General features: G+C 45.0%; 1 protein-coding gene across 1 annotated transcript in view; it reads right to left on the minus strand.

The window, feature by feature from the left end:
• LOC146869372 (complement C4-like) overlaps nucleotides 1-15,957 on the minus strand; it is a 536,657-nt gene that overhangs the window by 386,564 nt on the left and 134,136 nt on the right. Inside the window, exons 4-6 of the mRNA XM_085599650.1 lie at nucleotides 14,268-14,338; nucleotides 13,223-13,311; nucleotides 11,875-11,957 (exon numbers count right to left, since the gene is read on the minus strand). Of these exons, the coding sequence (XP_085455776.1) occupies nucleotides 11,875-11,957; nucleotides 13,223-13,311; nucleotides 14,268-14,338 (243 nt within the window). The remainder of the gene's footprint in view (nucleotides 1-11,874; nucleotides 11,958-13,222; nucleotides 13,312-14,267; nucleotides 14,339-15,957) is intronic.

Consider the following 15,957-nt stretch of genomic DNA (forward strand, 5'->3'; position numbering starts at 1 on the left):
GATACACTGCTAAAACAGTGCAGACCGGATTTGTGTACCCAAAACCCGTCTTGACCGGCACAACCTATGTGCACGTCAGAAATGCCTCCCCAGCAATGGTACTCACCGGGTAGCTTCGGAAACGGAAGGCCTCAGTAACTTGAACTTGAACCGGACTGGACTTGACTCGACTCGTCGGACACTGGGCTTGACTTCGGACTGGTGGGTCTCTGTGTACCTCGGATCTTGCTCTCTCAGCTAGGCTCTGGTCGGGATACTTCGCACTTCTCACCGCCTCGTCTGGGTGTTGATCGCAGTCTCAGTCGCCCCCGCTTGACCGGAGGGAGATACAGGAAATCCTGCTGGTACGCGTTATTGTCCGTCCAGCTGTGGCAGGAGACCGGGCCTGCAACTCACCGCCGGCGCGTGAGATGAGAAAGTGTCCCTATTCGGGCGCCATTCATGTGGTAAATAATTTTCCTTTACCGGGACTGAATTTGATACAGAAACATAATAAAATAGCTCAATAAAATGAGAGGCAGAATCCGTGGTATTAGAGGTTCGGAATGGGCTTTATTCCAATAATCGATTATAATCGGATGCTTCAAGTTCCATCACCCCGGAGGTTCAGGAAGTGAAGTACATACATTATTGACATGAAATGACTTTTATAGTACATATATTACTATGAAGCGAATGCAATAGGCGTAACAATTGATAAGGAAAATGACGAGTTGTCTGCGTAACAAAAAATGGGTGGAACAAGGAGTAAAAAGGAACATAATTGGTTGTGATGTCACCTATAGGTGGATCTATAAGATAATACTTGGCATAGAGGCGCGCGCAGCAGTATGACGTGTAATTGACGTGTAACTAGGGGGTGAAGGGGACTTGACATTTAGCTCTACATGTGGAGACAAGAAGTCTGGGGGGTCAAGTCAACCTAGTCCCGAATCATATCTAACATCCTATGTTTAAAGAACTATGTTATCCATAAAAGAAGGACTTTCGGACAGAATCTGTTCTATACTGACTGTGCGTGCGTGTACAAGCGTCTAGGCGTCTACACTAAATGCGAGGGCAGGAATCTTCCATAGTAACAGGACTATGAATTACTTGCATGAGGGCAGAGAAGCCGGGCCCTTTGCTTGGTAACTGGAAGAATGTTTACTTAAACTACTAGGCAGGAATGCATCGGCTGAGGGGGAAGCAGATAACTCGAAGGTGAAATACAGTTCTTGGCAGAGAATAGGCTGATGTCAGACTTCGTGAGCCGCGCAGAGAATGAGACAAAGTTCATGGTCACAGATGCAGGCTCAGACTGGAGCTTTCAGAGGCAGAAGGCAAGAAGAGTTTGATGACAGAATCAGGGCCTACTTGCCTGGACTGTAAAATGGCATAAGTGAACCATATAAAGCCGGTAGCCTTTCATACTTAGGGATGGAATATCCGGCCTATTCATGGCGGATCTGACAGAGGACATGTTGACGGTGGACGCACATGTGTTTGCGTCTTTATAACTGGAACTGGAGGGAACATACATGTACTTGTGACATGCACATAGAACCGTTGGGGTCCAAGATAGGGGACATAACTGACCAGAAAAATCCATATTTCCACAAGAAGGTAAATGAACACCGGTGTGGGTCTTCTGCAAGGTAGTTACCTCAACCCATTTCGGCTTGACAGCCTCACACAAACAAAGATTGCCTTTCGATTATGACATTATGCTAAGCTTTTGACCTAAATAGAATGCGAAGTAGAAGAGGCCAAGGGACAACAGTAAAAAAAAAATGTCAACTCTGATATAATTAAATAAATTGATGATAACCACATGTTCAAAATTGCAGAAGGTAAATGGAGGTGTAGTGGAAAGAAGGTTGATAAGCAAAGAAGGAGATTGAAAGATGATAAATAAAACTGCTTGTAGACAGGCAAAACTAGATGGGATAAGGAAGGAAAAAACAACAACAGTCCACAAAAACTGGAGACTGCTTGAAAAGTGAGGGACTCGGGTGAGCGACGGGACATTAGATAGGCCAATAGAGTTCCTTGGGTTCTGATGCAATGAAGGAAAATGGACACACCGCGCAGCTGTTTGAGGAGCACAAGGCATATCTGAGGTGCAGTATGCAAGAGTGTTTCCATTTTTGGCGCTATGCCAGTACGCAAACTTACTGTAACTGGCCAATGGGACTAGTCAGGCTTCATGCCATATCCCAAAATACATTTATAGACACTACTCGATGCGGACGGGCGCCTGGATCCTCATCCGCACTGGGAGATAATGCCTGGATGATTACTCTCGGCCTAGTTGCAGGGGGTCCGCACCAAACACTGACGCGGGACGTGTGCCTGTTCTACGGTTAATGCAGCCATGCCTGGTCAAGAAACCGATTCGGATACCTTCACACCAGCATACATGCCAACATTTCAGAAGAGCAAAGTGGGAGATTCTTTAAAAAAAAATCGGGAGAATGGGGCCTTGAATCGGGTTACTGTCATGTATGGGCTTTGGAAGTGTGCTGCTGCAGGATCAGGCATTTGAAACGCAAATGCACTTTTTTTCCTTCCCTTTCAGACCTTTCAGAAGCATGGAGCGCAATGGCAGGCAGAGAGAGGGTTATGCAAGAGTTCTGCACTCACTGGCCTGGCAGGTTGCTGGCAGTGCATATACCAACGGCACCCCCCTCCCCCCCACCCCGTGTGGCAGCCCAGGCACACACACAGCCGCCCCCGAGTACTTCACAGGTCTTTAAAAGACCATTGGCTTGTTAATGGGGCTTTGTTGGTTTTTCACCCCTTCTAGAGCCCCTGCATCGCCACTCTGACTATCGCTTGAAGAATTAGCACGTTACACAATACCAAGCCCTGTCGCGATGAAGCAGGTCGTTCTTGTGCCAAAAACCGCCACCAGCAATAAAGGCAAACCCACCCCAAGGCCTGCTACCCCACATTGGCCCTCCACACCTTGACCCGCCGTACCGCCTGCAGCTTGAACCGGAACAATCGTGGACAATGATCGGAATCCATGGGCAACCTCCGGACGGTAGCTAGGGAGAGGGATGGGGGTAGTTAGGGAGAAGGAACAGGAAAGCGTAGTCAGTGACTGACTCAGACAGCCTGGCGTGCAGCGCCAGGGCAGTCCAGTAATAATTTAATTAATGCTGGCAGGCGGCTGAGTGAGGCCGCAATTGTAACAATGTAGCGCTTCAGCACTGAGGTGGTGAAATTCGCCATCCCTCCACTCCGACAGCCTCTCGTGCGCACGCACACCAGTGTTGCCAGATTTTTTCAGCATTCGCTAGCCCAACGCCAACCAAAAAGTAGCCCAATATTGCTACTTTAACGAAGGCGGGGCAGGGACAGCGTCAAGCACGCGGTAAATGGAGATTTGTGGTCAGACCATTTTACAGCAGTGGTCTGCGCAGAATGTATGCTCTTGCTAAGTCTGAAAAGATTTCATTCCGCAATCTTTACTTGACTCCACACTCATTTAATTTCTACCGTGATCAATGCTTCAAGCAGAGCTGAAAAGCATTGGGATTGGTGTTGCAGCAGGCTGCCACGTAGCTGCCAAGGTTTCAGATTGCTTATGTGTGACATTTTCATAATTTCAGTGAAATTATGAGTGACATTCAGCGATTATGAGTGACACTTTCTTGTGAACAGTATAATGTCACCCACACTTAGTAGTAGCATGGCACAGCCCACAGCCTAGATCGGACACCTGTTTCCGTGCGAGGCTGCAGAGAAACAATATATTAAACAGAGATTTCAATCATCTGAACTGTCTCACTTGCTGGCAAGAAAGATGGGGGCGATGGGTGCTGCAAGTTGCAGTGGCCTCCTGGTTCGTGCCTGGCACTTATTATTTTACATATTAAGCACTGCACTGCTTCATTTAAAGTAGGGGGGACCTAAACCAGTTCCACAGTCAAAAACCCTGTCCTGCTCAGCAGTACCACAACACCACCACGTCTACGGTAGAGGAACTTTAGGAAGGCAAATTAGCCCACTTAGGGAAAGTGTCCCAACGTTGATCTACCTGTCCTTGATCCCCATGAAAAGCCTGATGGTTGCAGGCAGGAAAAAACACAAATAATGCCTTATATGCAGTTGGAGACGACCTCTTAGTGCATCAGGTGCATGGACTCTAAACCAACAAAATGCTGACCCAGTCAGAAATACAGTTCAGTGGTCTTGAAGAGAGGCCTCTTCATACAGTTACTGAACAACAGGTATGATGGGGCACGCCTAGTGTTTGGGGTAAGCTGTTCCATGTTCGGAACAGGTGTAATTCAAAGGCCAGCACAGGACAAAAATATTTTTCTATGGACAGGTGATGGCACAAAAATAGCGCCCCATTGTATGCACTAGGCACGTGCCATGCTCCGGACACCGAGGGCGCCCAGGTAACTCCAAGCAGACACAGGGACATGTGATGGATAGCAAGGAGGCAGGCGAGCAAAGAAAGCCATGATACTACTACCCGCACAGTGTGCAGTGGTAGCAGTGACACTCGCACTGTCAGGAGTCGCAGACCATCAGTAACAGCTCGAGCAGCACTAACATCACGGCAAGGATACTGCTGCCGGGTCAGCACACCGCAAGTGTGCCATACCGAAACCGAATGTTTCACTTCTGAATATGGGAGTCTTTACTGTCATTGTGAGAAAAATAAAATGTGTGCATTAGGATGCTATCTTAAACCTATTGTGTACGTTTTGGTAGACTAAGGTTAAGTTTTGTACTGATGTTTTATAATTGCGTTTAAAATGTGTAAAATGCATTTTATAATTCAATTAATCTGTTTCTTTATCATTCATTCAGTATTCTATACATTACTCCAACTTTTCGATTCTGAATGAGCCGTCGATTATTCACTATAACATAACCGCGCCTGGCTAGTTTAAGAGGGCCACCAGATTTTAACACAGAGTGCAGTTGATGAGTTGCGTGTTTTCCTGACCTTCTAAGTCGCGAGCATGTGCTAATGTCATATGTCTATAGCCTAAGTTCTATCTGTAACGCCTTTGTATGCGATGACCATGACCGTCAAACAGTGCCAAGCTTCTGAACACGCGTTTGCATGCCTGGGAATTCTTAGTCTTTTGTCTACACTAGTCCATCCGTTCCTTACCTGCTGAGCCTTCCATGAGCGGTGCTTTGAAATATGAGCGGTGCAACAAGGTCATTCGGAAATCGGTCATTGATTTCTTTCGAAACTGTTACGAACATGCACATTTAGCGATTTTCAACACAGACATTTAGTAAGTTTTAAAGCTTCTTTTCTCAGATAAAAGTTGACTAGCTTGTGCAACAATTCTCCCTTTTTGCAGATAACTGAAACTGAGCACTACTGTTACAAATGCCTCTATTTAAAAGGGGGATCGATTTTCTCTGACCTTTGGCAGGAATTGCTCATTTGGAAATATGTATGTCAAAAGATTAATGCACAGCAGCTTAACTCTATCAGGCTTGTTTAGTCTGGTGGTTCGCTGATTGTGCAGAAAATGAGCATAGGTAATGAAAAGGGTCACGGAGGGCGACCACGCCCTCCCCCTCAAAATCAATTCCCATATTACCGAGAAGCCATTTCTCTCTCCCTGGGAATATACCTTTAAAGTTTATCTCTGCTGTCCTCGACTCCCGTGCAGGCAATGACGGTGAAAGAAGAACAATTAAAATAGGTGAAGGACTGATACTAGTAGTAACAGATTTCTAGCACAAAAAGTAAAAAATAGCACAAAATAATTTATAAAGTAGCCCAAAATATAGCAACCCGCACAAACCAAATTTTTACCGCACAATTGGGAAAAATCTAGCCCAATTGTGTGTGATCTAGCCCAAACTGGCAACACTGACGCACACACACACATCCACGCACATCACACGCTTGCTTAGGCATGCTGAAGTGGATGCCTGCTTGTGCCCCGGGGGGACCGCAAAGTGCATTCTCATAGAGAAGCACTGTAGTAGGTCCCTGCTTGTGCCCCCGGGGCACTGTGAAATGCACGCAACGGAAACAAAGCTAAACTCTCTTTCAGGGGATTGTCTTGAAACGAAGAGAGGTGGCGTAACATATAAGGCTGCCGACGTTGAAGCTGGAGAGGAGAGTTCGATCCTGCCTTGGGCTGTATTAATTATAAATAATTAAAAGAAGGTCCTCGGTGGGCTGTATTAATCATAAATAATTAAAGCTTGGGCTGGTTGCTGGTTAAACAGAGATCTCAGATGAGAGTGGGGCGAGACAAATAAAACAAGCATTGTAGGGAGAGACAAATTAAACAAGCATTGGCAATAGGGTTGTGAGAAGGCATCGGAAGAAAGTAGTCTGTGCAGTAAAGGGGCCAATAGCCGTGGAAGGACACAAATGAAGACAGTATTAATCATAAATAATTAAAGCTTGGGCTGGTTGCTGGTTAAACAGAGATCTCAGATGAGAGTGGGGCGAGACAAATAAAACAAGCATTGTAGGGAGAGACAAATTAAACAAGCATTGGCAATAGGGTTGTGAGAAGGCATCGGAAGAAAGTAGTCTGTGCAGTAAAGGGGCCAATAGCCGTGGAAGGACACAAATGAAGACATGTCCATCATAAGGAGGGACTAACAAGTCTACAACCAATCAGAAGCCACTATTTAAGACACCAGCCAATGAAAATGATGGGTGGAGAGTGGGCGGAGCTTACATACACTATAGTGTATACTGCATGTCTCAACGAGACAGTGCAAGCACTGCCTAGGCGAGACCTAAAAAGATGGTGCAGATTTGTCTTCAGCATAATCCTGGTAAAGGGACACAAACTCCTACAGGAGGGTTAGCTACGCCAACTGCACCTTTTGAAGTTTTGCAAATGGATTACATCCAGCTTGAGCGCTGTAACAACTTAAAGTATGTTTTGGTAGTGGTATGTGCCTTCAGTAAATGGATAGAGGCATACCCTACGAAGGACAATACAGCTCTCACTACAGCAAAGGTGCTTTTGAAGGAATTCTTCCCTAGATTTGGTGTTTGTAAACTTTTATGGAGTGATAACGGACCCCATTTTATTGGGCAAGTTGTCGAATATGTCCTGAAGGGACTAGGAATTAAGCAAAAATTCCATGCTGCTTTCCATCCACAATCAGCAGGGCTAGTGGAAAGGTATAACGCCACACTTAAATTGAAACTGGCGAAAATACTGGCTTCCACATCCTTGAATTGGCCAGACGCATTACCTTTGGCACTGTTGTCCATTAGATCAGTGCCACATTCGCGATCTGGTCTTACACCATATGAGGTGGTGTTCGGAAGACCTATGAACATTTGGGGAATTCCTAAACCACGTCCCATACATGATGTACCATGTGTATTGATGAGTGACTACTTATCACAATTGACTGACAGTTTGATTCATCAACAGGTTCGAGAAGCTCTTCCTGATAGGTCTGCAGGTGAAGGCCATGGACTTCGACCTGGAGACCAGGCGATGATCCGATCATTCCAGAGGTCAAGCAGCTTGGAACCGAGGTGGCGCGGCCCGGAGCAGGTGCTCCTTTCAACGAGAACTGCGGTCCGAGTGACGAACAGGAGGAACTGGGTGCACTCCACCCACTGATAGAAAGTGCCGTCTACCTTGGTGGACCCTGCTGCCTTAATCGACCATCGGGACATCCTGGATACAGAGAAAGGCCAAGCCATATCACCTGACGAACCTGAGGGAGTCTTCCCGGACCACATGATTCCTGGAGTATCCCGATACCAACTGAGACAACGGAAAGAGCCTGCATCGTCGAAATAGACTGGTTGAGCAACCGCCCTGGGTTAGTGAAACGGAATGCCGATGTGGCAAGGGGGGGGGATCAGTCCTGTATAGTGTAGCGACACCCGTCTTGACCCTCGGTGAAGAAACCAATGGCTGCCCAGGGATAAGAGCTCCAACGATTGTTTCCAACGACAAGCTGATCATGTCCACAATGAGATCAACTGTTGCTAAAGATTATTTGTGCTATAGGGTTTGTTGTTGCTATGGTGGCTATAGCAGTAATAACTTGGTTCGTTGAGAAAGTGGCTCCTGCTCGAGAGCTTTTGATCGCCACTAGTCCAGTATCAGTTGAACACCACTACTTTACGCTTTCCTACCATGAGCAGTAACATCGACAATCCTACTTAAATAATACCTTTATCCAGATGTTGCATCATACTCATAAGTCCACAAATACTACCAACTGTTGGGTGTGTGATATGATACCTGCACATCAAAAGAAAGGAGGAACACCTTTTATTCCTCTTCCCTTTTCTCATAATGGTTCTTGTCAAGCTTGGTATGCGCTTTTGTTTGCATCTGGAAGAAGTACAGTAGGCGGGCTTCTTTTTCGCCTTAATAAAGTATGCTACCAAGATAAGGATGGTTATCCTCAAGCCAAAGGGACCAAATGGGAATGGGAAGAGTATCAAGCGGACAATTTTTCAATACCATATGTCTTCACAAATATGAGAACTTTTACCAGTAATGAACAATTTATGATTTCTGTCACTAGAGCTAAAGCAGATCTATGTGTAAGCAGTATTGGAAGAATTCCAGTGGGGAAAAGCAAATGTACTGTAATTCTGACTATTGAAGGTGTAAACAACAGTTGTTTTGTAGCCTCACATAATACCTACTTTATCTGTGGCAGCCACGGATATTATCAACTACCTGCTGGGTGGTCATGCGTATGCTATGTGTCCTTTCTATTGCCCCCTGTGTTTCTGGCACCTGCATCCTACCACCAGGACCTTAAATTATTCGACGATATCTCTAGAAATAGATACAAAAGGACAATAAGTGCTGATGAAGTAGACCAAACTGATACCACTCTGCAACAATATGTCGATTTTAATTTAGGTTTGTTCTTCTTTGTGGGTGCTGCATTAAACAGTAGGAAAAAAAGACGATTGACTAGAGTTGTGGAAGCTGTTACCAATCAGACAGCTATGGCACTTGGGAACATTACGGAGGAGCTGCAAATTGCAAGGATTGTAGCTCTCCAGAACCGAATGGTTCTAGATGTGGTTCTGGCTGATCGAGGTGGTGCATGTCGCATCATCGGTAGCAGCTGTTGCGTATTCATACCGGATCACTCACCTTCAGTATATGACGCAATATCAAAACTGCATAAGATTGCTGCAGAAATTCATCCAGAGACTGGTACTTGGACTTTGGCTGGATGGTTTTGGACTCTTGTTTCTGCTTGGGGCTGGAAGCTATTGACTATCCTGTGTGTAATTATTACGATACTTTTTACATGCTGTGTATGTATCCAATGTGGTCCAATGCTTTGCTCCATTTGCATCTCTGTCTGTATACCTGTCAAAAGGAATGGTGCAGAAACAAAGGCCCAACAAATGTTGAATAAAGAGGTGGCCAAAATAATGCTAATAGATGTACGGGATGTATATTTAGAATACCCCAGAGGAACAAATGTCTTCATCTAATGCTAAAAGGGTCGTCTGTTGTAAATTGGCAGCGATTGGATTAGCATTAGCGAAATCCATCTTGTATTTAGAGGCTATCTTGTCCATTTTGTGGAATCCATTTTGTATTTCTGGCAGCCATTTTGTTTGCCATGTGCTGCCATGTGCTCACCATGTGCTTTGTCCTCCCTCAGTGTTGACTGCTCTTGTAATCTGCCTAGAAACAAACTATATTTAGCATCTTCCACCTTTGCACATGCCCAGTGAATTTTCAGCTGTCCTTGCAGCTGTTAGTAGTATGTAACTGTCAGGATGTGTTTACTAGCATTGGCAAACTGTTAACTCCTCCTACTTGTCGACTGTGCATTTCTATATGAACTTATATGTACATAAAACTTTCTCCTGTACTTGTACCGCCCTCTTTTAAGCCCCTGTGTGGGTATAAAAGGACCATGCTCCTTCTGTTCAGTGTGCTACTTCATTCAATACCGAAGGGTGCTGAGTGAATGTTGTTCTACCTCATGAGGTTTATTAAACTATGTATTTTCTATTCCAGTTTCGGTGCCAACTTCTTCCTATTGGTCTGAGGACTCTGTGCAGAGAAGGGCGAACCCCTTGCACTGGTAGGCCTAGCTGAGGCCCACTTCTACACCATCATCAGGTAGGACAGCTTGACTTCAGTGGATGGAGAGGCCTATGCATTGCCCAGCGCGCATTCTGGAAAACTGGCGCCATCATAAATCATTCTTTGATCTCTCCCTACTGTCCTACCAGACATCTTAGATCAGCCTCCTTGTTCCTGACTACGGTGCCTAAAGTCAAGAGAGCCAGGTCTGGCGGTCGATTGTTCTCCTATAACTCATCAAAACTGTGGAACTCTCTCCCTCTCCATTTACGATCGGAATCAAATTATCTTTCTTTTCGAAAGAGCCTAAAAACACTACTGTTTACCACTACAGACTAGGTTCTTCTATCCCTCACGCGCACGCAGGCACATATAGCGCTGGGACGCCTCAGGGTAGCCATCGCGCTTTACAAAAACTCTTTTCATTCATTCATTCATTAAACATTTCTAATCTTAAAACATTTCATCATAGTTTTTTGCGACAAAAAAATAAAGTTAATTCGATATTTGTATGGTTAATAACAGATAAATTAATCCAATAGGTTTTCCAGAGCTTAGATAGATCGTTTGAAGAGGTGACGTTGTATCTAAGGTTGAGAGTTCATAATATCAGCTTTAAATATTTATAATTTTAAAACATTATCATCATGAACTTTAAAACAACTTTAGAAAACTCTTTAAAAATGTATACAATTGATAACAAGTGGGATCATCCGGTGGTGATTAACAGAGCTTAATTAGGTTTGTACAAAGAGAGCATTGTATCTGATATTCTTAGGCCTTAAATACCTCCTCTGGGCTTCTACTAGGGTTGGGTTAGGACAAACAGATAGAACATGAGTTAGATCTTATATTCCTCCATTACACAAATCACAGAGCCCAGTTGTATTTACAGAATTGTTCCTCTTTGCTTTATACACTTTCAAAGGGAGGATTTCCAGCCTCAGTAGGAGAATGCAGTGCCGGACCCTATGATCTAATGAGAAGTATGTATATTTCTCTAGGCACTTATAATCTATAGTTTTTGTATAGTCTATATAGTGCTTTAATTGTAGACAATGTTCTACATACAGATCGAAGCTTAATCTTGGAACCATGTTCTTTAAGAAGATCTTAAAAAATGCCGGGGTCCAAGTTTGTAGAAGTGCTACTGTGCAGTGAGAGTGACTAATATCTATATTAAGATTCTTATTAAAAGTGTATCATGACGACTCATCTCTAAAAGTTTCCAGTTTTAAAATGTGCCTTAAGGAGCCTGGGTCAGCATGCAAAAGATAATAAGCCCATCTTAACATATTCAAGATAGCCCTTGCGTATATGCTGGATAGGGAGAGTTCAAGACGTAATGGTTGGGCCGGGACAGCTTGATTGAGGGGGCAGGTGTGTTTTGGGGTGGGGTGGGGAGGGTGGCAGTGGGCAGGGGTGGTTGCCGTGCAGAGGGAGTGGGAGTATTACACACTACTTCCTTGATGCAGGGGGTGTCTTAAAACCCAGGTGCGCCATCCCCAGGCAAGTTCTCACTGAACGGACTGGCAGCCGCTCAGCAATATCACACTCCTTAACATGTAACCGGGTCCTAAGCCGTAAGTACAAAACAATGTATTATTACAACAGTCCCAAATGACTGCGCCACACTCTAATGCCATTCAGAGAGAACGCTTCTGTCTGGAACTTAGATATCCGGAGGCGTCCTCTCTTTCTGCTCTTTTAAGGCGTGCTTGCAAACCAGCGGGCATGGTATACTTCCAAGATGCTCTCATAAGTCCGTTTATCGATGGGTATGTGCTCTTCTCCTCAAGGCACACACATGCTGCAGCAGTATAGACCTTACCGTACTTCTTCACCTCGAACTGGGTCGAAGAGCTGGCCTCGGGGGAGGAGGTGTACCTGGCCGTGATGTTCCAGACACCGGGGCTACAGGGTAACAAGAGGAGACAACTCGGATTAGAGGCTCTGCTGAAGGTTCCCTTTCCACCCACCCACCCCTGACACGCTGTTCCCTATCATGAAGCTGCATTTCTGCTCCACCCCATACGTCAGTATATCATTAGCAAAAGTACTGCTTGATAGAAAGGCCGTCCCGTGTATCATTTACAAAAAAATTGTCTCATCAGCGGCAGATTTTTTATCAATAGCTCTAAGGGGGCAATATACTTTTGAACAACATTTAGGACAGCATTGTGGTTCGGGTATTCTGAGACCACAGCTTCAGAGTTGGTGCTAATAGAAAACCCTCCATTTTGCAGAGGAGGGGGAAATGCATTCAACAGTGGAGAATTCACTGACGTCGTGGCCTTCACCATACTATAAGCCTGCCTGAGTATTCTCCACCGGTGAAGAATCCTCCACCAGAGAATTTACCACTCCTGCCATATCTCACTGAATCTTGTTACCATCAAATTCTCAGTCACTGCTGCTGTTTCCAGGGAGATACTGTCAGGATGGGCGTGAAATAGTGTTCACATGTGATACTCCTCGGAGGCAGGAGAGACACTAGCCCCAAGAGATGCAGAAGACATGAGTCATGAGAGACACTGAAGAAGACACTGGTCATGAGAGACACTGAAGAAGACACCGGTCATGAGAGACACTGAAGAAGACACCGGTCATGAGAGACACTGAAGAAGAAACCGGTCATGAGAGACAACGAAGAAGACACCGGTCATGAGAGACACTGAAGAAGACACCGGTCATGAGAGACACTGAAGAAGACACCGGTCATGAGAGACACTGAAGAAGACACCGGTCATGAGAGACACTGAAGAAGACACCGGTCATGAGAGACACTGAAGAAGACACCGGTCATGAGAGACACTGAAGAAGACACTGGTCATGAGAGACACTGAAGAAGACACCGGTCATGAGAGACACTGAAGAAGGCGCTGATTATGAGACACATGGAGGAAGACTTTCCTGGAGTAATACTCAACAACACTCTGGTCATGCCAAAGGCAATGCAAGACACTGAAGATTAGATACTATAGGCATCGTAGAGAGACACTGGAGCTAGGAGACACACTGTGCATGTGTGGGAGCAGAGATTCATCTGGTCTCTGAGGGAGACACTGAATCACAGCGATACCAGGTGAAAGGAACGACAACAATTACAACCCCTTCCCATGGAGTATTCTGTGTGAGTGACCCCAACCTGGAAAAAAGATGCAAATGCTTTGCCTTACTCAGAGATGTCTGGGATGGTGACCTGCTGGTTGATAATCCCCGCATCAGAACGTTTCTCTGACTTCTTCACCTGCAGCCCTTGCGCATTCTGACAAAGAAACAGGAAAGGGCTAATATGCAGAATATATTTAACTCATGCACAAGATAAAAAGTGTCATGCCCTGCAACTTAGCTTTCAGCAGCCGCAGTGACCTGCTGAGATTTAACAGCAGCTTCAAGTTGTACACCAGAATACTTGTTAGAAATGGGCACAAGTGTGAACTCATGGGAGGGCTCTGGTCTGAGTACTGTGGAGTGTAAAAGGGAGGGATGTCACTTACAGTGGTGGGCTATAGGTTGTAGCACTGGAGAGCACCAGGAGGATGAGCCTGAGTACTGCAGCGTATAAGAGGGAGGAATGTAAAACTCGTCTCTAGGATTCAGTAGGCCTAGAGATGGCCACTAGCTATTGGGCTAAATAATGGAGGGCGTACGAGTGAGGAAATGCCATGGCTCTCGTAGGTTCTGGGCTTCAGAGAGCACTACACGGATGCATGCTCTTCCACTTACAGGGAGCGGTTGAGAACCAGATGGCAATGAAGGGAGGTAATGGACATGCAATATTGGGCACTGGAAATTGGATGAACGCGAACCCATACACCCGCAGAGAGGCTCATTACTGAAGGCTTTGGAGGGGGGAGGGGAGGGTTGCCCGTACAAAATGAGACTGAATAGAAGTAAAGGAACACCCTCACACCAGTCGGCTCAAGGCCTGCAGGATAGATTCCCTTACGGGACTGGGCTATGAGCTTCAGTAATGGAGGCCAGAGGTGGCAGCAAATATCCTCACTGGGACAGGGTCTGGACATTATTACTGTAAGAGAACTACACTGCGGCTGTCCAGGGATTGTGCACTCTTTGTTCCACAAGTGAGCTTCTAGCATGGAAGACATCTTCAGGAAATGTGCTTGGATTTCATGGGATTGAGTTGTCAGGACAGGGGGCTACCTTTCATGACCATGTACTCTGTGATAAGGGTGTCCAGAAGTGTGAAAAGTAACTTACGTGGACTGTGACTGTGATAGATTCCGCTACAGGCCTCATCACATGGTCGAGAACGAAGACCCGGAACTTCACTGTAAGGCAACAGAGTATGAATTAGGTTGATGTGATCTACGGCACACAAGGCCCATGGGCCAGACCTCGGGCATTGCACAAGAGCCCAAACAGGAATGCGTCCTGGATTACGAGGCCAAGCTGCCCTCAGCTCAGGAATATTCCTTGAACTCATCCATCTTAATAAACATTTCCCTGTTGTGTTTTGGAAGTGGGTTTTTGGTCACAGAAGAAGAAAGGGAACAATGACAAAAGGCGAAAAGGTATGTGTTCAAGCGAGCTTTTGCGCGCTGCCTTACAAAGCCATAGGCATAACCCTTGAAGGCAGCCTGCTGCTCCAGCAGCAGAACCTCCAACCCTTACAAACACCCCAGAACCTGTATTGGTCTGACCAACTCATCCTGTAGAGAAGACAGCATCACCTCTCAGGATTTCATGGGGAAGATCGAAGGTGTCAGGAAGGAGTATCGGGGCACCCAGTGTGATAGGGACTTGTTAGGTCTGTGAGAGTACCAATGCCCTGACAGGCTATGCCTATGGCATTTGAGGCTTTGTGTAGACTATCACTGCCATTATCAGCCCTGGTAGATGAAAAGCAGACGGTGCACCAATGAGAGGCGGTGGATCTTTTACTCTGATGTTTACTGTTTTATCCCATATGAATGAAATGTGGTTTTAAGAGTTCTTATGTACTCTCATGAATTTTGGTTATACATCGAGGATGGACTCTTTGATTATGTACTTGACATTTTTATAGGTTACAACTCAGTGAGTATTAAATTGTTATATACATATGTTTATATATCTAAGAATAACCTTATGTGAATATTTAAATATTCATATATATGTATATTCTGAATTCAGTAGTTATAATAGCAAGAAAACAACCCTATATTGCAACAATGACATCTTCTGCTACAAATGTTTATTTTTTAATATCACTGCTAAGAAGAAGAATTACATTTTAGAATATATAGTGCGCTGCCCTTACTTGAAATAGTAATATAATAATGCAGGATTTATATTCCTCAAAACATTTAGATGTTAAAGTGGTTTGTTCATGCTGTCAAATCGGTCTGGACTGGACAGCTCGTAGCACTACACACATCAATTCAAATTCAATTAACATTGAAAAGTTGGATTGAAGGACAGAAAATGTCTCATACAAGGGCTGGTACTATCTCACCACCTGGTTTATTGTGAAGTGTAGATTCTACACGGAAATGATTCTCATAGTCTGTTTCCTGGTTCAATTTGCTGAGAAAGTAAACTTGTAAGTTCAATACTGAAAATACTGCAAAACACAAAGTTATTACTGGGCTGATCCCTTGCAGCATAAAGCCCACGCTGAGCAGCATCCTCGCCTCACGGTACAATGGCATCCTTCTCCGCATTGATGCCTGCACATGCCAGGCCATGTTTAAAGCCCGATGCAGACTTCTCAGGTCAGTGAATGAGCTTAACCCATACAGATACCAAACCATCCACTTTCCAAGTGAATTGTGACACATGAATATTAATTGTCCCTCAATCATCAGCCTATGCCAGCCTCCAGGCTGTCATATAAAATCCCAGTAGAAACATTTGATCTGTTGATCCAGAAAATAGACTCAATTTTCACCCAGAGAAATGAAAGGTA

Source organism: Triturus cristatus, chromosome 1_1, assembly GCF_964204655.1.
Source record: "Triturus cristatus chromosome 1_1, aTriCri1.1, whole genome shotgun sequence".
NCBI lineage: Eukaryota > Metazoa > Chordata > Amphibia > Caudata > Salamandridae > Triturus > Triturus cristatus.